The sequence below is a fragment of the Schistocerca piceifrons genome, chromosome 2 (assembly GCF_021461385.2).
Source record: "Schistocerca piceifrons isolate TAMUIC-IGC-003096 chromosome 2, iqSchPice1.1, whole genome shotgun sequence".
Classification (NCBI taxonomy): domain Eukaryota; kingdom Metazoa; phylum Arthropoda; class Insecta; order Orthoptera; family Acrididae; genus Schistocerca; species Schistocerca piceifrons.
In genome coordinates this window covers 648,650,879-648,676,748 of record NC_060139.1, presented here as the reverse complement: position 1 = coordinate 648,676,748, position 25,870 = coordinate 648,650,879, and the positions used below count along the sequence as shown (strand labels likewise).

The 25,870-nt window shown below is 44.1% G+C and overlaps 1 protein-coding gene across 1 annotated transcript in view; it reads left to right on the top strand.

Annotated features, from left to right (window-relative positions):
- LOC124775694 (sialin-like) overlaps nt 1-25,870 on the top strand; it is a 172,957-nt gene that overhangs the window by 139,993 nt on the left and 7,094 nt on the right. Inside the window, exon 9 of the mRNA XM_047250521.1 lies at nt 5,107-5,192. Within this exon, the coding sequence (XP_047106477.1) occupies nt 5,107-5,192 (86 nt within the window). The remainder of the gene's footprint in view (nt 1-5,106; nt 5,193-25,870) is intronic.

Genomic DNA, 25,870 nt, shown 5'->3' with positions numbered 1-25,870 from the left:
GCCACAAGGAGGAAGTGTTAATCGATGGTAATATCAGGACTTGTGGCGACGTCTACGAGAAAATGTGAGAAGGAAACGGCCTGAAATGTGGCGAGACAATTCATGGCTCTTGTATCACGATTACACACCAGCACATTCATCCCTATTGGTACGTGACTATTGCATAAAAAACGAAATCACTGTGCTCCCTCATCCTCCATACTCTCCAGACGTGGCCCCTGCGAACTTTTTTTATTTCCAGAGTGGAAAACTCCTCTGAAAGGATTAAGATTTGCAACGATAGACGAGATAAAGGAAAATTCACAGATGGCGCTTCGAGTGATCCAGCTACCAAGACTGCTTACGGAAGTGGAACGGCGTTGGGAGCGGTGTATCAGCTGTGGAGGAGAGTATTTCGAAGGCGACCAGGCGCAATAAGTAAAAGGTAAGCGTAGAAAAATTTTGTGGGCAAAGTTCCGGATTTTTTTTATACACTTCGTAAGTTTATCAAAACTGCCCAGCGGGGTCGATGGGCAGGTGCGGCGTAATCGGTAGGTCGATCCATCATTCGACAGGAGTCCGTGTGACATCCCTCTTACGGGAGCACCGGCTGTGGAAACCGTGTCTGCTAACACTGCTCATCTTGCAGGGCATTGGCCAGTGGACTGTGGACTGGTTTCGGTTGCTGGGCTGCGGTCCCAGCTGTCAGTATTTGAGCCGTTACAGAGAAGACAAAAAGTAATAAGGGTACTTACAGTCTAAGAGCAAATAAAGAGATTGGAAAGTACCCCAACTGTATTCCGGTATGAAAAAAATGCATGTTGAAATTCCGCTGGCGTGTTACACTGAAGCACCAAAGAAAGTGGTATAGGCCTGCGTATTCAAATACAAAGATATTTAAACAGGCAGAATACGGTGCTGTCTAGCGCAGTTGTTAGATCGGTTACTGCTGCTACAATGGCAGGTTATCAACATTCAAGTGAGCCTGTACGTGGTATTATAGTCAGCGCACGAGCGATGGGACACAGCATCTACGAGGTAGCGCTTATGTCCGGATTTTCCCGTGCCAACATTTCACAGGTGTGCCATGAATGTCAGGAATCCGGTAAAACATCAGATCTCCGACGTCGTTGCGACCGGAAAGAGATCCAGCAAGAACGATACCAACGACGGCTGAGGAGAGTCGTTCAACGTGACGGAAGTGCAACCCTTCCGCAAATTGTTGCAGATTCCAATGCTGGACTATCAACAAGTGTCAGCATACGAATCATTCGTGTACTCTTGATGACTGCATGACACAAAGCTTTTCGTCTCGTCAACACCGACATTGGACTGTTGATGACTGGAAATATATTGCATGATCGGACGAGTCTCGTTTCAAATTCTATCGAGCGGATGGACGTGTACGGGTATTGAGACTACCTCATGAATCCATGGACCCTACCTGTCGGCATGGGACTGTTCAAGATGGTGGAGGCTCTGCTATGGTGTGGGTCGTGTGCAATTGCAGTGATATAGGACCCCTGATACGTCTAAATGCGACTCTGCCAGATAACACGTACGTAAGCATCCTGTCTGATCACCTGCGTCCATTCATGTTCATTGTGCGTTCCGACAGACTTGGGTAATTGCATCAGGACCCCACACATCCAGAATTGCTACAGAGCGTCTCCAGGAACACTCTTCTGAGTTTAAACGCTTCTGCTGGCCACCGAACTCGCATACAGGAATATTATTGAGCATATCCGGGGGATGCCTTGCATCGTGGTGTTGAGATCTCCACCCCCCCCCCCCCCCCCGTACTCTTACGGATTTATGGACAGCCCTGCAGGAGTCATGGTGCCAATTCTCTCCGGTACTACTTCAGATATTATTCGAGTCCATGCCAAGTCGTGGCACGGCACTTCTGCCTCCTCGCGGGGGTGCTGGACGATGTTAGTCAGGTCCACCTGCTTCTTTGGCTCTTCAGTGTAAAAGACTGAAACCAACTAGATTAATAAGAGAGCTTGTGTAATTCTACGCAACTCGCAGTCAAGCAAAAACTGAAAAACTAATATGGATCCGTGCAATAAAAGAGATCCTGGATGAAGCAGGAAATAGCGAACTTGATGTAGAAGACAGAAAAAATGTTTAGGCAGAAAATTCGCGACTGGGCGGTTGGTCTGGTAGAAAAACCGAAGAAGACCGGAACGGCTTGGTCTGACGAGTGAAAAAGAGAGAGGGAGTTAAAGGAATTTGGGCACAAACAAGAGCTGAAACAAAGCTCTGAAAATGCATCTTGTTGTACATCGCGTGATCCAGGAGTACCAATCATATATACAGGTTACAAAGTAAGATGTGGCTCACCTTTCTGGTGAGAAGACGATACCGTTACACGGACGGCAGTAGATGTGGGTGCAGTGTGAGGCGGACGACGATGGCGGTAGGAATGGCCTTCCATAATCACTCATTGGACTGATCTCCCGTTGTCGAGTTGTTGTTGAGTTTATGCTAGCTTGCCGCCTGGTCTCTGATGATACAGCCTTATTCACTGTCGGTGTTGCATCTCTACCGACTATCTAAATTAGTAATTGAAGAGGCGCTTCAGTCTGGAACCGGGCGACCGCTACGGTCGCAGGTTCGAATCCTGCCTCGGGCGTGGATGTGTGTGGTGTCCTTAGGTTAGTTAGGTTTAAGGTGCTAATTTTATTGTATTTTTAAGTCACTTTCTTGAATGTTACGAAAAAAAGCACGTGACTTTGTGGAACCCTTCAGTGACGTCCATGTAACCCGAGAACGCAGTTTAAGAGACGTTGCCACAGCACGGGTACGCACAGAACGTGGCCCATGGGCCGCATGTAGTCCATCGGTATAGAGCCATTTGAGTAATTGGAGATATCTGTTGCAATACATACTTTTTTAATTTCATAAAGGTGCTAATTTTATTGTATTTTTAAGTCACTTTCTCGAATGTTACGAAAAAAAGCACGTGACTTTGTGGAACCCTTCAGTGACGTCCATGTAACCCGAGAACGCAGTTTAAGAGACGTTGCCACAGCACGGGTACGCACAGAACGTGGCCCATGGGCCGCATGTAGTCCATCATGGCGGCCCACTCCTTAACGTTCGTTCCAGTATTTTCTTGTTTTTTTATTCATCTTTCATTTCCTCCCAGAAAGTAGGAGATGGCCCCTTGTACAACCTACTTCTTTTGAGAAAAATTTTTGTAACATGAATAAAGTTAATAAGTCTGGAACGAATTATGTGAAGTAATTATCAGTGGCGGCCGGTGATCATGTGTCCATGTGCTACAGCAACACTGTAAACATCGAAGTTAAATAGCGTCATTTCCCTTCGAAAGCGTGCCAAAAGTTGCATTAAAACTACACCATTTCCCTGTGAACACGTGCTAGTATGCAAATAAAATGGACGAAAATATGTTTTCTTGAGCTCTCTTCGCGATGACTAGAAACTAGTGTCAAGCGCAGTCGACCATGCTACGATCAACTAAGAGAAGGCTGCAACTGTCTGTTTTTGACAGTGCATGTCCTTCCGGCAGTACGAGTGCTGTGTTGCTCACAGCACAAAGGCATTATTTTTCTTTGAAAGTGCGTGTAAAGTATTTTGGAGGCATAGAGCAGCACGGTATTTCGTGGGGCAGTTGACATGTAGGTGCCATAGGTCAATATTCGAGTGCACCAACTGGCATTCGTCAGCACAAGTTCAGTTCTCACTGCTACCATCATTTTTTTCGTTTTATTTTATTCCTCACAATGTTAAACTATTAACTGTAAAATTTAAAAATATTTAAACAGTTCAATTTATATACATAAAATTTAATACATAAAATTTAATATATTCAATGTTGTTATGATACTACACATGTAAGTTAAAAGGCTGTAGGCAATGGTAAAAAAAGTAAGTATACGTGTAAATTTAGTATGAAAAAAAACTTTATCTGTGGTGTGATGTTTGCTGTGCACTTTTTGGCTTTACATATTTGTTATTCGGGAAAAGGATGCATGGGGTATAGGGGGATTGAAAGATCTATGACATATAAATGCATTAACAACAAAGCGAAATCATAAACATATAAACAAAATATTTGATCTTAGTACATTAGGTAAAGCTAATACCGCAACTGTATTATAAGAACATGGTGAAACATGATCTGTTTATTTTTGTGATATTGTAGCACATTGGCAAAATATTGCGCGAGACACCACTGCTAGTTACCTATAAGCTTTCCTTTTCCTTGTGGCTCATTAGCTATAATTGGGCCGGCGTAAGTTGATCCCTGACAGTTGCAGTTGGTTCAAATGGCTCTGAGCACTATGGGACTTAAACATCTGAGGTCATCAGTCCCCTATACTTAGAACTACTTAAACCTAACTAATCTAAGGACATCACACACATCCATGGCCGAGGCTGCGACCCCGTAGCAACAGCGCGGTTCCGGAGTGAAGCGCCTAGAACCGCTCGGCTACAGCGGCCGGCAGTTGCAGTTGTTTGGGTGCTGCAGCTTCTCTACCTCAATCAGTAACGTAACGCGATTTTGTAAAAGTCCCTTTGGCAACGCCTCAGTGTTGTCAGGGCTCCATAGACAGCTACTGTTTCTGAGTGCAACTGTTAGCTCTTGGTAGTAGGAAGCTGGTAACAGTGCTGCAAGCTGTCAGGGATTTTCTTAGACCGTCTCGACTATAATCACAATGGTTTGCAGCACTCACTATTGCCAAGTCTGTATACCCCAGACAAAGCATACTGCGGGAGAGAGCCAAAAAAAAAAGATATCCATTAATAAAGTGGAATATCGTGCGGTAATTTCTTTTCGTCAGCAGCAGGAACGTTGGAGCTGTGACAGATCAATACAGACGACTAAAGAAGTCATTTGGATTAGCCTTCAATCAAACAGAAAGTTAACTACGTAACTTTACCGTCTGAATGATGTAAACAAATTTTTAAGTTTTAAAAATGAATAGTATATGGCGATTAGATGTATAAATAATAAGCTATCGGTGTAACTCGAAACGTAAACTGCAGGTTTCTTTTATGGGGGCAGAGGATGATAGGCTGGTGAGAAAGAGCTACATCACAGATAAGTACTTTTTTTTTTTTTTAGATTTCCCTGATCTACCCGTTGTGTTGCAGGCATCCTGCTTGGTTTAACCAACGTCGTGTGCACCCTGCCTGGCTTCATCTCTCCGGCAGTCGTCGGGGCGCTTACTTACCAAAACGTAAGTAGTGATAAGTGGGAGTCATGCATGTTTCTACAGCCTTGCATCTGTCTTCCAGCCATTCCTGCTTATCCATTTTGGATTTCCTGTCAGTCTCAGTGTTAAGAGTCCCGTGTTGCCCGGTATTTTTTGTTGTGTCTAGACAAGACAGCCTAGACACAATGAGAGGAAGCCGAAAGGCACGCGCTAAGCTAAAGCAGGATGGCGTGAGGTCTGAAACAGGATACGTATGAATGCTATAAAGAAAAGTACGTAGCTTCTGGAATACTTAACATTAATCCATCCTTTTGGTACATCTGGAGATTGTGGCGATACAAGTGAGACTCTTTCGGTACATGCAATGTTACTAATGGCGCCTTGCTAGGTCGTAGCCATTGACTTAGCTGAAGGCTATTCTAACTATCTGCTCTGCAAATGAGCGAGGCTTCGTCAGTGTGTATCGCTAGCTACGTCGTCCGTACATCTGGGGCGAGTGCTAGTCAGTCTCTCGAGACCTGCCTTGTGGTGGCGCTCGGTCTGCGATCCCTGACAGTGGCGAAACGCGGGTCCGACATGTACTAATGGACCGCGGCCGATTTAAAGCTACCACCTAGCAAGTGTGGTGTCTGGCGGTGACACCACATTTTTATTCTTCCTCGGTTAAATAAATTTAGTATCTCCTGAGTTATCCAAGGGTTTTTACTACGCCTTATCTTTTTACCTATGTGATTCTCTGCTGCCTTCACTGTTTTATTCCTCAAAGCCACTCATTCGTCTTCTATTGCGTTCCCTCTCCTTATATCAGTCCAACGTTGCCCAATGTTCTCTCTGAAAGTCTCAACAAAGAATATTCTTTCGTGATTATTAAACCAAATGTTAACGGTGATGAAATTATTCTGTGTGCATAATTGTGCCAGGTGTCCCCCTCTTTCACTCCTTTTCCCCTATCCATGTTCTCCCATCTTTCCTTCTCTTCCTTTTCTTTCTACCGAATTCCAGTCACCCATCACAACGAAATTTTCATCTAACTTAACTATCTGAATCATTTATTTCAGCTCATCACACATTCTTTCAAATTCTTCAGTTCGCACATAAACTTGTACTACGGTGATAACTGTTGGCTTCGTGTCTGCCTTGCTACGATAATGCGTTCACTATTCTATTCATTGTAAAGTATCCGAATTTCTATTTTTCTTTGTTCATTATTGGGCCTACTCTGCATTACCCTGAAACATCCCATACCGACAGAGCAGCGATGAGCTGCGTTTATGAATCTTTAATTAAGCTCTGTGATGTATTTTGTTTAAATAAATTATGTTTTGATGTCTCCCACACCGCTGGGAAGGAGACACGCTTCCGTTTTACCTCTTGACGCCATTTTCCATTACAGGTGCGGTAACCATTTTGTAATGTGTAACATTTCCCTAATTATCGCAAAATATATTTTAGTCTATTCAATTAGTTGTTCTAACAATATAATTAACATTAATCACCACTATGTTAAATAATAATTAACAACGTTTCTGATTACAGCTTTTGATTCTCTAAGGGACTGTCGCCAGTGGGACTATAACTTCAAAGCCGGCCGGTGTGGCCGATCGGTTCTAGGCGCTTAAGTCTAGAACCGCGCTACCACTACAGTCGCAGGTTCGAATCCTGCCTCGGGCATGGATGTGTGTGATGTCCTTAGGTTAGTTAGGTTTAAATAGTTCTAAGTTCTAGGGGACTGATGACCTCAGATGTTAAGTCCCATAGTGCTCAGAGCCATTTGAACCATTTATAAGTTCAAAATAACACTTTCATGGCATCCATTTGTTATACAGGCAACGGCACTACTGCTAATACACAGAAGAGCCAAAGAAATTGGTACACCTGCCTAATATCGTGTAGGGCCACCGCGAGCACGCAGAAATGCCGCAACACGACGTGGCATGGACTCCACTAATGTCTGAAGTAGTGCTGGAAGGAACTGACACCATGAATCCTGCAGGGCTGTCCACAAGTCCGTAAGAGTACGAGGGGGTGAAGATCTTTTCTGAACAACACGTTGTAAGGCATCCCAGATATACTCAATAATGTTCATGTGTGGGGAGTTTGGTGGCCAGCGGAAGTGTTTAAACTCAGAAGAGTGTTCCTGGAGCCACTCTGTAGCAATTCTGGACGTGTGGGGTGTCGCATTGTCCTGCTGGAATTGCCCAAGTCCGTCGGAATGCACAATGGACATGAATGGACGCATGTGATCAGACACGGTGCTTACGGACGTGTTACACGTCAGAGTCGTATTTAGACCCATCAGGGGTCCCATATCACTCCAACTGCACATGACCCACACCATTGCAGAGCCTCCACCATCTTTAACAGTTCCCTGCTGACAGGCAGGGTCCATGGATTCATGAGGTTGTCTCCATACCCGTACACGTCCATCCGCTCGTTACAATTTGAAACGAGACTCGTCCGACCAGGCAACATATTTCCAGCCATCAACATACCAATGTCTGTGTTGATGGGCCCAGGCGAGACGTAAAACTTTGTGTCGTGCAGTCATCAAAGGTACACGAATGGGCCTTCGGCTCTGAAAGCCCATATCGATGATGTTTCGTTGACTGGTTGGCACGGTGACTCTTGTTGACAGCCCAGCATTGAAATCTGCAGAAGTCTGCGGAAGGGTCGCACTTGTGTCACGGTGAACCCTTCTCTGCAGTCGTCGTTGGTCTCGTTTTTACAGGATCTTTTTTCGGTCGCAGCGATGTCGGAGATTTGATGTTTTACCTGATTCCTGATATTCACGGTACCCTCATGAAATAGTCGTACGGAAAAATCCCCACTTCATCGCTACCTCGGAGATGCTGTGTCCATCGCTTGTGCGCTGGCTATAAGACCACAATCAAACTCACTTAAATCTTGATAACCCGTCGTTGTAGCAGCAGTAACCAAGCTAACAACTGCGCCAGACACTTGTTTTATATCGGCGTTGCCGACCGCAGCGCCGTCATCAGCCTGTTTATGTATCTCTGTATTTGAATACGTATGCCTATACCAGTTTCGCAACAAGATTACAGGCCCTGCAGCTAGTTCCAACCAGGTACTACGTTGCTTAAGATGCTTCTTTACAGCTGAGCCATTTGAACTAAATTTTATTGGAATCACTAATTCCGAAACACAATATCCATGCAACATCCAACCATTAAACCTTTCTCGGGATCGTTGTGTAAAAATCATTGTCCTCTTTTCATGTCATCACTTGTTAGTAAGAGAACAGATATAAACTGACGAAATACGCAAGGTCGGAAGAAACAATTATAACCTCTACCTGACCGGAAGCACTGTTCCTTCCACCACCGCATTCCTTAATTCCCACTGCGTCTAACTTTTCAAATTCTCTAACCTACCTACCTGATTAAGCTACCTAACATTCCACGATCTGGGCCGTAGAAAACCCGTTTTGTTTTTCCTGATGACGACACGCTCTTGACGGGGTTCTATAGATGTTTCAAATGGCTCTGAGCACTATGGGACTTAACATCTGAGGTCATCAGTTCCCTAGACTTAGAACTACTTAAACCTAACTAACCTAAGGACATCACACACATCCATGCCCGAGGCAGGATTCGAACCCGCGACCGTAGCGGTCGTGCGGTTCCAGACTGTAGCGCCTTTAACCGCTTGGCCACCCCGGCCGGCGTCAATGTGTTGTTGAATATTCTAAGTTCAGACATAACGTGGTATTTCGAACAGAATCGGTTAGCCGAATATATATATATATATTCCGAAAATACTGCTCATACTAAACCCAACTAGCGATTTTGCCACACGACATTCTGAAAACCGTGGATTGAGGGAATCAGATGGATGCGGCATTTACTGTCTTCTGAGACGCTTTTGACTCAGTACCAGCACTACAGCAACACTTATTAACAGAAGTACCATCATATAGGGTTGCTGTTGTCCCAAGACTAGTTTGATGCAGCTCTCCACGCTAGTGTGTTTTATGCAAGCCTCGTTACCTTAGAGCAACTACTGCAAACTACATTCACATTTCAGCCTGCTTACTGTATTCATACCTAGGACTCCCTCTATAATTTTAACGCACCACACTTCCCTCCAATATTTAACTGGCAATTTTTTGATGCCTCAGAATGTGTCCTATCAATCAATCCTTTCATTTATTCAGATTGTGTCATAAATTTGTTTTCTCCCCAGTTCGATTCAGTACTTCCTCGTTAGTTACGCAATCTGTGGCATCGATAGCTACGATGCCACGGCGTATGGGCAAGTTTTTAAGTTGGCACTTCGACAGATACCGACGACAGCGCCCTCTAGCAGGCTCTGTTCAGCTCTACGAGCACCGCTGTAGATTCTGCCCAATCGCTCTAGAGCAGATGGCCTGGAAACGTCACTTCAACTTCAGAGGGTGTTGGCTTGCTATTGAGACTTTGTACTACTTACTACGGGAATACGGTTTTGCACCTACGGGCTCTTCAGTTGCAAAGCTACGCATGTCATTCACTAATATTCTCTATTAAATGTACTTTCCCGTAAAAAACTGTACCGAGAATCTTACCTCATCTGCTCCTACTCACCTCCTACATTCGGCCTACCCTTCAGTTTACAGGAGCAGACCCACGCGCCGCCTTCCAGGCGGGATACAAAACGATCTGCACATACAATCTTCACCATCCTTATCAAAGGAAATTTCTGAATAGGGGAGTATTTCGTAGTAGAGTCGAGGCAGCATATTATCTTAAATGCGAAGTTAATGGCGCATGAAAAGGTATCTTCAGACATGCCCCAGGGAAGAGAGTCTGGACCCTTGATGTTCGTGTTGTATACTGACGATCTGGGACACAATATTAACGGTAACCTCGACAATTTTTGCAGATGATACAATTACCTAGACACTTTAAGTAGTTCATGAGTTGCTATTTCTGGAGAAAAATAACTGATGATGGTCGAAGTAGAGAGGATAAAAAATGTAGGCTTGTAATGGCAAGGAAAGCGTTTCTGAAGAAGAGAAATTTGTTAACATCGAGTATAGATTTAGGTGTCAGCAAGTCTTTTTCAGAAATGTGTGGAGTGTAGCCATGTGTGGAAGTGAAACATGGACGATAAATAGTTTAGACAGGAAGAGAATAGAAGCTTTCGAAATGTGGTGCTACAGAAGAATGCTGAAGATTAGATAGGTAGATCACGTAACTAATGAGGAGGTACTGAACAGAACTGGAGAGAAGAAGACTTTGTGGCACAACCTGACAAAGAGAAAGGATCGGTTGGTAGGACACTTTTTGAGGCATCAAGGTATCACCAATTTAGTATTGGAGGAAAGCGTGGAGGGTAAAAATCGTAGAAGGAGACCAAGAGATGAATATACGAAGCAGATACAGAAGGATGTAGGTTGCAGTAGTTACTCGGAGATGAAGAGGCTTGCACAGGATAGAGGTCACGGAGAGCTGCATCAAACCAGTCTCTGGACTTAAGGTCACTACAACAGGATCAGTTATCTAGAATTAAGTACTTTCTGATAGAAACCTTTGCAAGTATTTAGATGTCAATAAGATTACAAAGTGACACAAAGACTGTCAGCTTGCTTGAAATGTTCAGAAATGTAAAACTGTGTACTTCACAAAACAGCCGGCCAGGGTGGCCGAGTGGTTCTAGGCGCTACAGTCTGGAACCGCGCGACCGCTACGGTCGCAGGTTCGAATCCTGCCTCGGCCATGGATGTGTGTGATGTTAGGTTAGTTAGGTTTAAGTAGTTCCAAGTTCTAGGGGACTGATGACCTTAGAAGTTAAGTCCCATAGTGCTCAGGACCATTTGAACCATTTGAACTTCACAAAACACACGAGGGTGTGCTGAAAACTATTACCACCGATTTTTATGTGAAAATTCTTAAAGCTTTCTAAATAAAACAAACTTTATTAACATTCTACATCTTACATCTTTATTCTTCATGTCTACATACTTATTTCACGATATAGTCACCCTGGCGACAAAGATATTTCTCCCAACAGGAGACCAATTTCGCTGATACCGTCACTGTAGAATGTTTGTCGTTGTTGACAGAGCCACAACCTTACCTCTCCTTGCACCGCTTCATCACTATCAAAGTTAAGTCCTCGAAGGTGTTCTTTAGGTTTTGGAAAGAGATGAAATCGGATGGGGCCAAGACGGGAATGTGTGGAGGATGATCGCTAACAGTAGGCCCAAGGCGTCGGATTGTTGCAGATGTTGCAGTTCTTGCATGTGGCCTGGCATTGTCACGCTGAAAGAGCGGGTGCTCCATGTGTGGATGAACTCTTCTACAGTTCGAAAGTCGATTACAGCACGCTGTTTCTCACACGCGAGCGTAGTTTCATCGAAAACCGCCGTGGTACACACTACAATTCGGAGCCTTCTAGCGGCAGAGGGCTGTAAATATGTAGGCATGATTAATAAAAATGCAGAAAGCTAAAAACGATTGTTTTCTTTAAAAAGCTCTCAGAGTTATCACATTAAAAAAGAAGGGGGCATTACTTTTTTAACACGACCTCGTAACAGCCTGTGACTACACTGTCAATGAGGCCCACAATGTTGGAATCAGTCAACCTATACAAAAACCTACATCGAAAAAGTTGTGGAGATATGAAGTGAAATTATTACAGGATTCAGCTGTAGGCAAAGCGGGAGGCAAACTTTCGTTCATTGATAGAACGTTACAAATAAATGTCGTGTGACTAGGGCCTCCCGTCGGGTAGACCGTTCGCCGGCAGCAAGTCTTTCGATTTGACGTCACTTCGGCGACTTGCGCGTCGATGGGGATGAAATGATGATGATTAGGACAACACAAAACCCAGTCCCTGAGCGGAGAAAATCTCCGACCCACCCGGGAATCGAACCCGGGCCCTTAGGATTGACATTCTATCGCGCTGACCACTTTTTTTTTTTTTCAATCTCATTTTGTTCGTTTTCGTTTGTTGCAACTACTCGGTGCGGACGTCGCAAGACACCCGTTTCAGTTCTTCGTTGATCCATTAACTCAGATTTTTATTACAGAGGGCAGCTAACCCTCTGACCGAACACGCAGAGTTACCGTGCCGGCACCACTTAGCTACCGAGGGCGGACGATAGAACGTTAAGAAAATGTAATTAGTCTACAAAGGAGATTGCCTACAAAAGACTTGCACAACTGTTCCTGGAATATTGATCAAGTGAGTGGGACCCATATCAAAAGAGCACAACAGGGAATATGTGAACTATACAAAGAAGGGCACAGATTTCAGAATGAGATTTTCACTCTGTGTCGGAGTGTCCGCTGATATGAAACTTCCTGGCAGATTAAAACTGTGTGCTGGACCGAGACTCGAACTCGAGACCTTTGCCTTTCCTCGAAAGATAGTCGCCAACGATTCTGCTAAAGCGTATTCACAAAATTTCAAGAAGCAGTGTTAAGCGAAGATCAAATAATATTTTACAAGACCCTACTTAGCGCTCCCTTAGGAAAAGCGAGCATTAGAATACAGAGAGACACTTAAGCAATCGTTTCTTATGCGCACCATAAAGTGCGAATGGAATGCGAAGAAGCGCTAGTAGCTGGGTGGAATGATTTAAGTAGCCTCTGACATGCAATTCGTAGTTGTTTGCATAGTATTCATGTATGTACACATTTACTTGGTAAGAATAAATTACCCGTACGCCTCTGTATGCGACCGAATTATCCTGGTTTAGGCTCCTGGTCGTTACACCATGTATAGCTTTCTGTGGCTATTTGCAAGCAACGCAGTTGTACACAGCAAGAATATATTCACGAAAACCAAGGATGGTCACTGCTTGAGGAAAGATTGGGATATTTCTCTCAACTTAAATATAATGTAACGTAAAGTACGTAAATGTAAAAAAAAAAGTCACAGTTAGTTCTCACTACATGAACTGTGACCAGTCATTGGAATCAGACAAAACTGACAAGTATTTTGAAATATTTTTGTGGAGCGATTCCAATTGAAATGGTCAAATAAATTTAGCTGTAGAGAAGGAAGATGTCAGATTGAGATTCAGCAGGATAGCTTTAAGGAAATGTAAATTCACACAGGAAGAGTGGCCGCCTGGTCCGCAGCTCGTGGTCGTGCGGTGACGTTCTCGCTTCCCACGCCCGAGTTCCCGGGTTCGATTCCCGGCGGGGTCAGGGATTTTCTCTGCCTCGTGGTGCCTGGGTGTTGTGTGCTGTCCTTAGGTTAGTTAGGTTTAAGTAGTTCTAAGTTCTAGGGGACTGATGACCATAGATGTTAAGTCCCATAGTGCTCAGAGCCATTTTTTTTAGTGGCTGCCAACAACACATTTGTTCGATCAATTTTTAGCTGCTGCTCTTCTGTCAGGAACTCATCCGAAATTCGATTAACTGAACAAAATAGAGAGGTAACAACATGAATGAATGAAACGATTTTCATTAAATAACATTTGTAATAGTGAATTGCCTGCTGTATTGAAGGAGATAAATATGGTTTTTTCCTTCCTGCAAAAGGGAAAAAAAACACAATGCATACGGCAAAAGGATCTATCTGCTGCCTTCTAAATACTGTTTGATGTGTCTCTATGTCAATATTTTTTCCCTTAAATACATGTCGGTGTTTTGAGATGTTTGGCCGATACTTTTCCCATTCCTTCACTTCTTAGCACTTTTCCATACATACTTTGTCAAGAACAGCCATTATGAACTCTGCTATTCTTGTGTTATATTCCTACTTTTTGTATCACACATGGAATCTCATAACTTCACCTACACCGTTCGCTACTGGGCAAAGCGATGTGTCGCGTTCACATCCCGCCTTGTGCGAAACCAGTACCGTTTGATGTCGACGTCGCCTTCCATTCTGTTCTGTTCCACTTCGTTCGACTGAATTACAGTTTGAATCGACCTTAAATCCATATTTTCTTCAGGACAATCGACATCCACCTACTGTTTTAATTGCTGTTTCATTTCTGGCGTCAGATTGGCGATCCATGAAAATGGATGTAGCACCTGGCACTCAGAATCTAATTCTTTTTAGGAAGGCCAAATCTTACTGAAAAATTCCTTTTCGTGGTGTTTGATTTTAGTCAACACGCACATTCCACCAAGCTTTCTCTTAGTTAATTCCTCTCGTACTCTAATATTCCTATGATGGCAGTTACCTATCAGTAATCACCCAACACCATAATGTCAGGTATGTCGATGTCTCTATCTGTGATTACTGTTTTGGGCCGTCCTGCACGAGTGTCACCTTTAAAAGGAGTGAGATCAAGTTTGAATTTAAACTCCCCCCCTCTCTCTCCCCCCCCCCCCCTCCTCCATGGACCTATTTCTTAACTGTTGAAACTGAAGCAACTAACTTCTTAAATGCGTGAACCTTGAATTTTTCCCGTCGTTCTGAATATTCGATGATATTTCTGGAGTGCGGCCAGTCGTAGCTTACTCATATTTCATCTGGGCTCCTGCTAGACATAGTCAAGTGAGCCTCAATGGCATATCGTCTACCCTCTTCATCGAGTATTCAGTACAACCAGAAAATTTTAACATTGACAGCAGACACCTCTATGGGGATTTTTTTTATCCTTTATTGATTTTCAATTCCCCCCCCCCCCTCCACCTGGGGAGGGGTGGGCTGACAGCAGCTTAATACACTGCTCTACAGCTGAGAGAAAAGTTAAACAAACAATGGTGAGAGAACAAACAATATATAAAAAAGGCGAAAAAACGGTGACTTCGTTAAAAACAATAAAATGGCGGAAAGTGGCGGAACGTAAAATACAAAAATATGACGTTGACGATGCAGATGAAGACACACAGTAAGGAGACAGGCACAACTAAAAAACACGGTGACAGTCTGGTTTCTGTTCACATGAGATAAAAACACAACTAGCGACAGTATGGTGGCTGTTCGCAAAACTGACAGGGGACGCACAACACTGAACACACACTTAAATCAGCACTGTAGAGGCGGCACGGCAGCAGATGGTGAGGCTGGGGGACACAGACCGATGAAGGGGAAAAAGGGGGGAGGAGAGGAAGGGAACAAAGGGGGGAGCCGATTGAGGGAGGGGACACACAAAAAAGGGGGCCTGGGCAGACGAGAGAAGAAGTGGCAAAGGCAGTGGAGGGGAGAGCAAAAGGACTTGGGGGAGAGAAGGGAGGCAGAGAGAGGGTAGGTGGGGAAAAACAGGATGGAAGGGGGGGAGAGGAAGCCTTGGAAAAGGACAGAGGAAGGGAGGGGCAGAAGAGGATCAGAGTTGATAGGGGGGATAAATGGAGGGAGAGATGGCATCATCCATGTGAGGGAGTCAACAGAAGCCACCTTGGGAAAGGAGATGAAGGGTGTAGAGGTGGAGGGTAGGGGGGACACAATGGTGAAGGTGCAGCAGAGGGCGAGGGTTCTCTGCGGGGAAGAAATGGGATCATGCATTATAGGACTCACCAAAATACTGAGAGGGCACCGTTGCTTGATATGCTTAGCCGATGTCAGTCGTCTACGGCTCATCTGGCGATGTCTGCCAGGTGCGCAGATAAAATATCGCACATTGTAGTAGATCTCTGTACTCCCGAAACATCGTCGAAGTTTCTTACAAACACAATTTGAAAGAAAGTATCTTGACATCCCTATGTAATGCGGAATTGGCCGCTAGATGTCACGAGAGGCTGATCCGCTAGTACAAAAGGAGACAGGGAGTATTGAGAAGCAGTAATAGAGAAGGGGGTTGCTCAGGAAAACTCAGTCGCTTAGAAAAGAGGCCAGTCACTGGGTGGCACCTGACTAAGGAATCTATCAGAGACATTTCTACCTTTCTAAAATTGCACAGGTCGGCTGTTGGTCATGTGACTGAGAAATGGCAATGTGAAAGAAAAAACGCAACTAAATCGAGACCTGGCAAACTTCATGTACTGGTGGACAGGGACCGTCGAGTATTGCGGAGAGTGGTTATAAAAAGTTGCGTGGCATCAGCTGGAACAACTCGTAAGTTTCAAAGTACTATCGGCAGTCCAGCTAGCACAATGATTGTGCGTAGGCAGCTCAAAATAATGGGCTACAGTGGTCGAGCAGGTCCTTGTAAGCCATACATTTATTTTGCCAGTGCTAACCGACGCTTGAAGGACCCCACTGGACAGTAGACGACTGGAAACAAATGATGTAGAGTGATGAATCGCCCTAAATTTGTGGCAATTCGATGGAATTGTGTGGGTTTAACGAATGCTGGAGATCTTACCTTTTACCATTGGTAGTGCCAACAGTGAAGCACAGAGGAGGAGGTGCTGCAGTACAGGGACGTTTTTCGTCGTCAGAAAACTCTAAATGCGAAAGGATATGAACACATTTTACAGCATTGTGTTCTGCGTACAGTAGAGGAACACTTCAGAGACGATGATGGTTTCTATCAGCATGAGAATGCGCCCTGTCATAAATCAGATGGTCTGCTGACAAGTGGACTGCCCTGCCCAGAGTCCAGACCTGAAGCCAATGGAGCACCTTTGGGATGAGTCAAAACTTCGACTTAGCTCCAGACCCCAGCGTCCAACATCAACACCTTCTCTCGTTTCAGCTCTTGAAAAATGAAGGGCTACCGTTCCTGCACAGGCATTCAGACACTTCACTCGAAGTGCCCCCAGCAGAGTTCAAGCCGCCCTTAGGACGAAAAGTGGACACACCACAATTAATGTTCACTAATAGGTGTTCAAATGGTTCAAATGGCTCTAAGCACTATGGGACTTAACATCGGAGGTCATCAGTCCCCTAGACTTAGAGCTACGTAAAGCTAACTAACCTAAGGACATCACACACACATCCATGCCCGAGGCAGGATTCGAGCCTGCGGCCGTAGCAGCCGCGTAGTTCCGGACCGAAGCGCCTAGAACCGCTCGGCCACCACGACCGGCCACTAATAGGTGTCCGGATACGCTTGATTAGGTAGTATATGTTCACCGTCTATTGATGTACTTCTGTTGCTTTTTAATCATCATTAACAAGTTATTTCGTGACACTAAATCTAGTATATTGATTTCAATGAAATTCACATAACACAAATAAAAATATAAAGCACACCAGTGGTAAGACACAATCAATACCTTCACTGCGCGATAACAACGGTGAAGTCACTGATGACAGTGCCACTAAAACAGAGTCATTAAACACGGTTTTCCGAAACTCCTTTTTTTAAGCATATTTACTTGTAACTACTAACAGTACGAATGAGACTCTATATCCCTTACGTAACATTTTTTCCAAAATTGAATATTTATGACACTAGTTCATTTAAGAAATTGATATATCTTTCAGAAAAAGCCTACTGTGCATATGACGAGTGAGCACGTGCTATACTAATAGAATAAACATGTGAGTCAGAAGATTACTAGGTTGCTCTTCAATTCTTGTTTTGGATATTGTTTTCTATAGCTTTGCGTGGTAATTCTGCCACACGAACACTAATTTTTTTCCTAAACAGTAAATGCTTTGCTTGTTTTACCGCTCAGCGACCACTTTTACACAGCTTCACTTTCTCTGTTACTTTGTTTTCGTTGGCTCTGGCCGCGGAACAGTCCAGCGCAGAGCAGTGGTGTGCGGTCTCACTCGCTCCGCAGCTGCCTCTCTCTCGCTCCTATGTCGACACCAGCGACATTCGGTCACGTACGGGGTGCTCAACTGCACTGCCTTGCGCCCGCGGACCGCGCCCGCACCCGCGGGCCAAATTCTCGGATGAACCTGTTCTAGATAATGGAGCACCTGACTAGAATAAGCCTTTTTCTTCAGTACGAAGTGCGAGGTTTGCCAAGCAGTGTTCTTTTGGATGCAGTGTTCCCGGCTGGAATCTGCTCGATGACCTGACATAAGGTCTCCACAATCTCCTACAACTTCGACTGCCGCCCACAACGTTGCTCGTCGCAAACAATCCCACTTCGTCTGAAGTTGTTGCCTAGACATTTAATGATTGTCTCCTTTGGGGCTTCTGTATGGCAACATAGATGAAACCACTCTTGAACTTCAGTAAAGGGCAATCCATTGAGTCTCCAACTTATGACACTGATTGTTTGTAACGTCGTCAGCATCTTCCAGATTAGCAGCAATAAAGAGACAAAAATCCGTGTTCTCCCAGAAGTGCCTAGGAACTTCTCGAGCACCCTGTATAACAGGAATTAGCTTAATTTTCCTGGAACCCCACGACAGAATTGAAGAAGTGATCCATGAAGAATTCTACACTTTGGACTTGAAAGTGCGAGGATTATTGCTAAGACTTTACAATTCCTGTGGTAGCCTACTGAAGATGTGTACTAGGATCAAGGAGGTGCAATCCAGATGCAGATTGGATTTCTGTGAAGTATTAAATGAGTGGAAGCTGGTGATTCTTGGGAATAAGTTCATATTGTTAACAACAAAATACATTCAAGAAAATGAATATTGAGAGGCCAGTGTCAGAGCTTCTAGAATCCTGAACAGGGAACGACAAGAAGTCCGTGAACTTACGCCACATATTGCTCGAACTACTCGTTCCTGAGCAGAAAATACCGTTTGTGAATGGGAAGAATTACCACAGAATGTAATGCTGTGTGTCAGATGAGAATGAAAATACCCACAGTAGACTAATTTTCGTGCTGCGCTTTCACCTATTGCAGATACTGTTCTAATGGTAAATACAGCAGCATTCACTTTATGAAGAAGATCCTGAACATGCGCTTTCCATGACAGTTTACTACCTGTCCGAACACCTAGAAATTTGCGTCATTCAGACTTACTAATCATATGCTCATTCCCATTCCGTGCAATCAAAATTTCAGTTTTAGTTGAATTGAGTGTTAGAAACTGTAAAAACTAAGTTTTATTGATATTTAGCACGAATTAACTTTCGACAAGCCAATGACTTATGTCTTTAACTGCGGTATATGGTACGCTGCCTATTTTGCACTCATCGTTCTTCACTACCATCAGTAAATAGAAATATTTTAGAATAAACTTTCATATTAGAACGCATGCAGCAGACCCAGCACCGACCCCTGAGCCCCTCCCCCCCCCCCCCCAACCCACTTCACCAAGCCCTAATCAGACGCCAACTCATAGGTGTTCTCATTACTGTGGACAGTCACCTTTAGCTGTCTGTTCTTAAGGTATGAGCGGATCCATTACTGAAATACTCCTCTTATTCCATAATGGTCCAACATCTGAAGTAATATTCAGTGATCCACACAATCAAACACCCTAGTTAAATCAAAGAAGGTGCCTAGTATTCGCAAATTCTTGTTTCATGCACCCAGTACAGTAGAAAAGACAATATATACCGTTTCCAATAATTAAGCCTCTTCTGAAATCAAGCTGTACTTTGACAGAAAATTATGTGTATTGCAGCGATCAAATTCCCTCACATACGCAGCATTTTTTGATAGCTTTTGCATACACTGATGGCATAGAATATCTAAAATTGTTTAGATCATCTCTTTATCCTTTTACTATTGAATAAGTTAATTTTTCATGGAATTGACCATTTCTAAAGGAAAAATTACAAATGTAGCTAAGTACTTGGCCAAAATATGCAGGACAGTGATTTAGAAGGAAGGAAAGAAGATCGGATTTAACGTGCCGTCGACGTTGAGGTCATTAGAGATGGAGCACAAGCTGGGATGGTGTCAAAAATGGGGAAGGAAATCGGCCGCGCCCTTTTAAAGGAACGATCCCGGCATTTTCCTGGAGCGATTTCGAGAAAGCACAGGAAACATAAATAGGGATGGCCGGACGCGGGTTTGAACTGTCGTCCTCCCGAATGAGAGTCTAGTGCGCTTAACAGTGATTTAGCATCCTGCTAGATACCCCAACGTATCCATGAGAGTACTTAGTTTTCAAGGACTTAATTCTTGACTTATTCTCCCCCTTGTCAGTAACACGGAGATATATTTCGGGTAGAAGTGTTTGAAAGCTTTTTCTAAGAGAGTTATATGGTTCCCTGCAGAAACTAACCTTTTTCTTAGTTCACCATCTATGTTCAGAAGGTGATCGTTAAATACTGTACATACTCGTATATCTGACTTATTGGAAAAAAAAAACATTTTTGCTATGTATTGACTTTCTATCCTCGACCTTATGCTATTGACCCGGCACTGCCTTCATGGCTGAACCCATGGTTTTAATTTTATCCTTAGGATTAGCTACTCTATTTGCATACTACATGCTTTTTGCCTTCCTAATGAGATTTTTAGGCACCTTACAGTACTATCCGTAATGGATTACTACAGCTCCTTTGTTACAATCCCTAACATTTTGATATAATTCCCACTTTGTTCTAGATAGTATCTTTTTCCCATTAGTTAGCCACCTAAGTCGCCTGTTAGTGCTAGTACCCCGTATTAAACGTTTTAATGGGAAGCAACTTTCAAAAAACAAGAGAAATGTGTTGAGGAAAGCATTATATATGACCCAGTCACGTTGATGTGACCACCGCCTATCTTCGACGTCAACGTGCAGTAACCACCGACAGACGACAGGTGTCAGCACCAGCAGTTGAGGGTATATAAAGCGTGCGGGCCGGACGTGGAAAACAGGACGCACGCACTCCGCTGCTCGACTCCCTGCGGCTCACTTCGTTACTGTCGCTCGCCACTAGCCCAACGCCATGTCCGGACGCGGAAAGGGAGGCAAGCTGGCTGCTGTGGCCAAGTTCCTGCTCACGTTGGTGGCAGATGGCCGGGGCAACAAGAAGAATCGTAGCAGGCCGCAGCACAAGAGGCAGTGTTACCGCTGCCAGAAGGTCGGGCGCGTCGCCAGGACGTGCAGGGAGGGACACAGTCACGTGTCTGAAGTGTGTCAAGGCGGATGACACACGAGACTGTGACAAACCGCGACACATCGCGCCCACGTGCGTGAACTGCGGTGGCGTGCACGCTGCAAACTCTCGCAGCTGCGCGTACCTGAAGCAGCAGAAATCCACCGCCACAAGGGAGAAAGCGGTACACGGAGAAGAGGTTGCGGCCCCATCATCCCACTCCATAGCGGGAAATGGACCGCGCCATCAAGAAGAAGAAGACGGCGAGGCTGGAGTTTCGCCCATCGCCGCCACCGACGACGCAGTGGCTGCTCTTAAAGCCACAATGGAGGCAGAGAGGGCAGCCATGCAGAAGGAGCTCGTCGCTGTTCACCAGCCGCTTCAACAGCTGCGGGAAGAACTTAGGTTGGTGCAGAAGAAGACACCCGCCCCGGACACCACCTCTACGGTGGGACGACAAGCAGAGGTGTATCTGGCGACGCAAACGGACGTCCCTCCAGAACCTGTAGCAATACAGGAAACCAGGGAGACGCCCATGGACGTAGTGCCGTCTGCTCCTTCCCCGCCTTCCGCTGGGGAGATCAAGCTGCAAGGGAAACAAGACGAAGAGACCGGCAGGCCACAGGGGAAACAAGAAGTGATCCATTCCGACACCATACCGTTTCCAGGTAGTACCAACATGCCGCAGGTACTGAAGAAGATGGCCGTCATGTTGCGGGACGGGCGCTACAACGCCCACGAGCACCCCTACCTCTTCGCGCAGGTCGAAGGGAAACGGAAGCCAACACTTCCACACAGGCCGTTCGAACCACGTGGCGGGTATCGACCAATCAGCAAAAAGGACCTGCACACTATCAACACGAACCCTGTCTTCACGCCGTGCGACTTGGACTTCATCCTGGAGGACGCAGTCGCCCGGTTACGGAAGGAGGTCTGCAATGGAGAGTGGAAGCTGTCAGCGGAGTTGGAGATCGCGCTAAACAACATCATAAGTTGTAAGTAGGCTGTTTAGGTTTTTTTATTGGTAACGCCACCTCTGTATGAAAATCACTGGCTGTGCTGTGTGCAGTCTGTGGCTGCTTTGCTTTGTTGTAATACTCGCCATTGTAGTGTTAGGCAGCTGGCTGTGAACAGCGTGTAGCGTTGCGCAGTTGGAGGTGAGCCGCCAGCAGTGGTGGATGTGGGGAGAGAGATGGCGGAGTTTTGTAATTTGTCATGAACTGCTATATTTATATATGATGATATTAAAACCCAGTAAAGAATACGTTTCTGATAAACTTTCTCGGAAAAGAGAGGACAAATAGACATTTCCCTTCACAGGAATTGCATAAATACTATTTTTAATGACTTGGTAATTTCTTTTCTAGAATAAATTGTGATGCATCACTCTAGTGTTAAGATGTGACATAGGTATTAGACATGGTCATTTTCAGTGTAATATTTTTTCTGCTTGAGCTTTGTCATGTTTAGATATAAGCTGCTGTTTGCCAGGCATAGTGCTACTGAATTTTAATTTGTGTTACTCTGCTAAGCCAGATTTATTTTTCTTGTTTGCTGCACATTGCCTTACATTAGTTGTAATATTGCAATTGCTTTGCCAGTTTGAATTATTTGTCATTGATGTTTGTGTTACTTGTTTTGTGCTGCTGCATTGCCTCGTCCCTTAGTTTAGCATCTGAGCTCAGTAGATTTAAGTTAACTTAAGAGGGGGTAGACTATATAAGAGAATGAGTTGTGATGAATTGGAAGAAACGCATTGAGAAGATATAAGAAACAGATTTGGCAAAAAATGAGTATTGTGCACTGAGAAATAATTCTTTTGAAAGAAATATGAATAGAATACAGAAAGCAGGTATAGATAGGACTTTTTGGGAATAATGATGAATGAAGGGAGATCTCCAAGAAGTAAAGAAAGTTTTGTTTGCAAAATACTGCAGTAAAACAAACCCTGTCCTTTCCTTTTGTATTATTATGCTATGTGTTTGTGTACCCTTGTGTATTTCTTTTCTTCCTGTCTCTGTGTACTGTTTCATAGAAATTTTTTTCTGTTCTAGTACTAAGCTACATTCACTGTGATGAGGAATACTGTTATCCTCAAATATAATTTGCATTTATAATATGTTATTTTCTTTGTAAAGATGTTTAGACATTATTTATTCTGTTCTGTTTTTAATGCTCATGTGTGAAGTTGATGTTTCAAAAGTTATTCTGACGTTTTATGTATTCACTTATGTCATAATTCCTGTAACACTGATGTATATGTTAGTTCGATTCTTTTGTAAAGCCTGTACCACAAATGTTATCTGTATCGTTATGTTCTTTAATGATGTATTTTGTACCTTTGTAATTGTATTCTTATGTTATAATATTGTAATTGACACCAGTTCATCAAATTAAGTAACTTGTAAGTTACATTTCACTGCACACGTTTCTGTTGGTCATAGTATATGGATAATATGAGAGAAGTAGGGACTGATAGTGTTTGCACGTGTGTTAATAATTCAGCAAGGGACTGGATAACAGCATTGCTGGTTCTAAGGACAATTCCAGAAACTTTTTGAGTGCACAAGTGGTGGTTTATGGACTTGCTATATTGTCCGCAAGACTCTTCGATGGTGATTGCGCACCTGCACATTTGCAACAGATGGCTGCTGGCCGTCTCTACAAGGACTACAGTGGGTCTACACCCTTGCTGACTCAACAATACCATTATTTCTACAAGGACTACAGTGGGTCTACACCCTTGCTGACTCACCAATACCATTATTTCTACAAGGACTACAGTGGGTCTGCACCTCTGGTGGCCCACCAGTACCGTAATCTCTACCAGGACTACAATGGGTATGCTCTGTGACGACTTACCTACCAATATTCTTCAAAACTTCGACTGACTCTGTGGTGGGTTTGCTCTGTTGTGGCCCATTATCTGTCTGCATGTCGAGAGTCAGCACTGTCTTTCCATTGGAAGGACAACACTACTTCTTCAAGACTGCATGGAAATCCACTACTTCCATGTGCATTTTCTTTTACTGAAGAGACTTTGAGAAAAAAAACATTGCAATCTTACTGTGATCAATAAGTGTGTGCATTTGATTTCTTTGTTATTGTAATTGTGAAAAATTTTTAACAAATATGTATTGGCCAGTGCCCAAAACAATTTGTAAAATTTTTTGTGGGGAGCATGGGGGCTATGTAAGTAGGCTGTTTAGGTTTTTTTATTGGTAACGCCACCTCTGTATGAAAATCACTGGCTGTGCTGTGTGCAGTCTGTGGCTGCTTTGCTTTGTTGTAATACTCGCCATTGTAGTGTTAGGCAGCTGGCTGTGAACAGCGTGTAGCGTTGCGCAGTTGGAGGTGAGCCGCCAGCAGTGGTGGATGTGGGGAGAGAGATGGCGGAGTTTTGTAATTTGTCATGAACTGCTATATATATTATGACTTTTGATGATATTAAGGTAAATACATTGTTTGTTCTCTATTAATATCTTTCATTTGCTAACTATCCCTATCAGTAGTTAGTGCCTTCCGTAGTTTGAATCTTTTATTTAGCTGACAGTAGTGGCGCTCGCTGTATTGCAGTAGTTCGAGTAACCAAGATTTTTGTGAGGTAAGCGATTTGCGAAACGCATAGGTTAATGTTAATCAGGGCCATTTTTTTTGTAGGGATTTTTCAAAGTCAGATTGCGTTGCGCTAAAAATATTGTGTGTCAGTTTAAGCACAGTCTTATGTATAATTGTTCAAAGGGGACGTTTCAAAGTGACGGAAAGAAGAGTCAAAACGCCATCTCCCACCGCTAGCATGCCTGCATGCTGGCAGTTAGGAACCACCACAAGTACAAGCGAGGGTAAACCACAACGCGAGGCATCATCAACTCAAACCGCAAGGAGCTAAGGAGGAACAGTTGTTAAAAGCTTCAACGCCCACACCTCGGGCCAAGGTAAAGGCCCGTCTGTTAGCGTCAGCGTCGGCGTCAACGTAGAAAACAGTAAAGTCGTTGTCGTGATGTGGAAACGGAGCGATTTATCTGACGCCCAAAAGGGCATGATCATTGGTTTTCGGGCCAGACGTGGATGCATTTCCAAAATGGCTTCTTAGGCTGCTGTTGTTAAAATATACCGTGCATAGCAGAACGGCGCTATCCGAAACCGGCACCAAGGCAGCTGTGGTGCACCTCGGGCCACAGATGACAGGAGTGAATGACTTGTACGGGCGAATCTACATGGAGCTGTTAAACAACTGACGGCTCAGATGAACCAAGGAGGTAGAAACAGAGCCTCCTCAACGACCGCTCAGCGAATGTTGCTGCATATGGGCTTCTGCAGCAGGTGCTCGTTTCATGCACCCCTGCCGAGTGGTGTTCATCAACGACTAAGGCCGGAATTTGCACGACAGTACAGCGCAACTGGATGTCCACTGAATGGTTACAGGTGGCGTTTTCAGACGAATTGTTGGAAGGTTCTAGGCCGGTGGAGGGAGCGTGCTTGTGCAAAAGAGGATACGTCTCTCGTAGAAAAAAGCTGTAAAACTCATCCAAAGTTTTACGCACAAGAAAGCGGTGTTTAGGGTGGATATCGCACTGCAGATCAATCAACTCAAGTTGAAACACTTGTGAGACGTCCTGTACCCGAAGGGAAAATGGGTGAACAAATATATCTTAGGAAGGTTCAAGCTCACTTATCTCCAAAAGTCTGTTTTCAAACTCTTCTTGTAATTCGCAAATGATTTGAACATAATCTGAAAAGTCCACATCTTCTTTAACGCTGTGTAATGCAGGGAAGTGCCCACAATACTCCTCGCGCAACTGATTTTCCCACAAAATCAGTTTTGTTTTGAAATGATGGAATCACCTGCACTAAATCAACAACAGAGTGATTTTCGCCTTGGAGTGAAATGTTCAAAGTATTTAAATTACCAGTTGGTCACTCAAAACAGCCAATTTCGCCACCCACTTAGGATCAC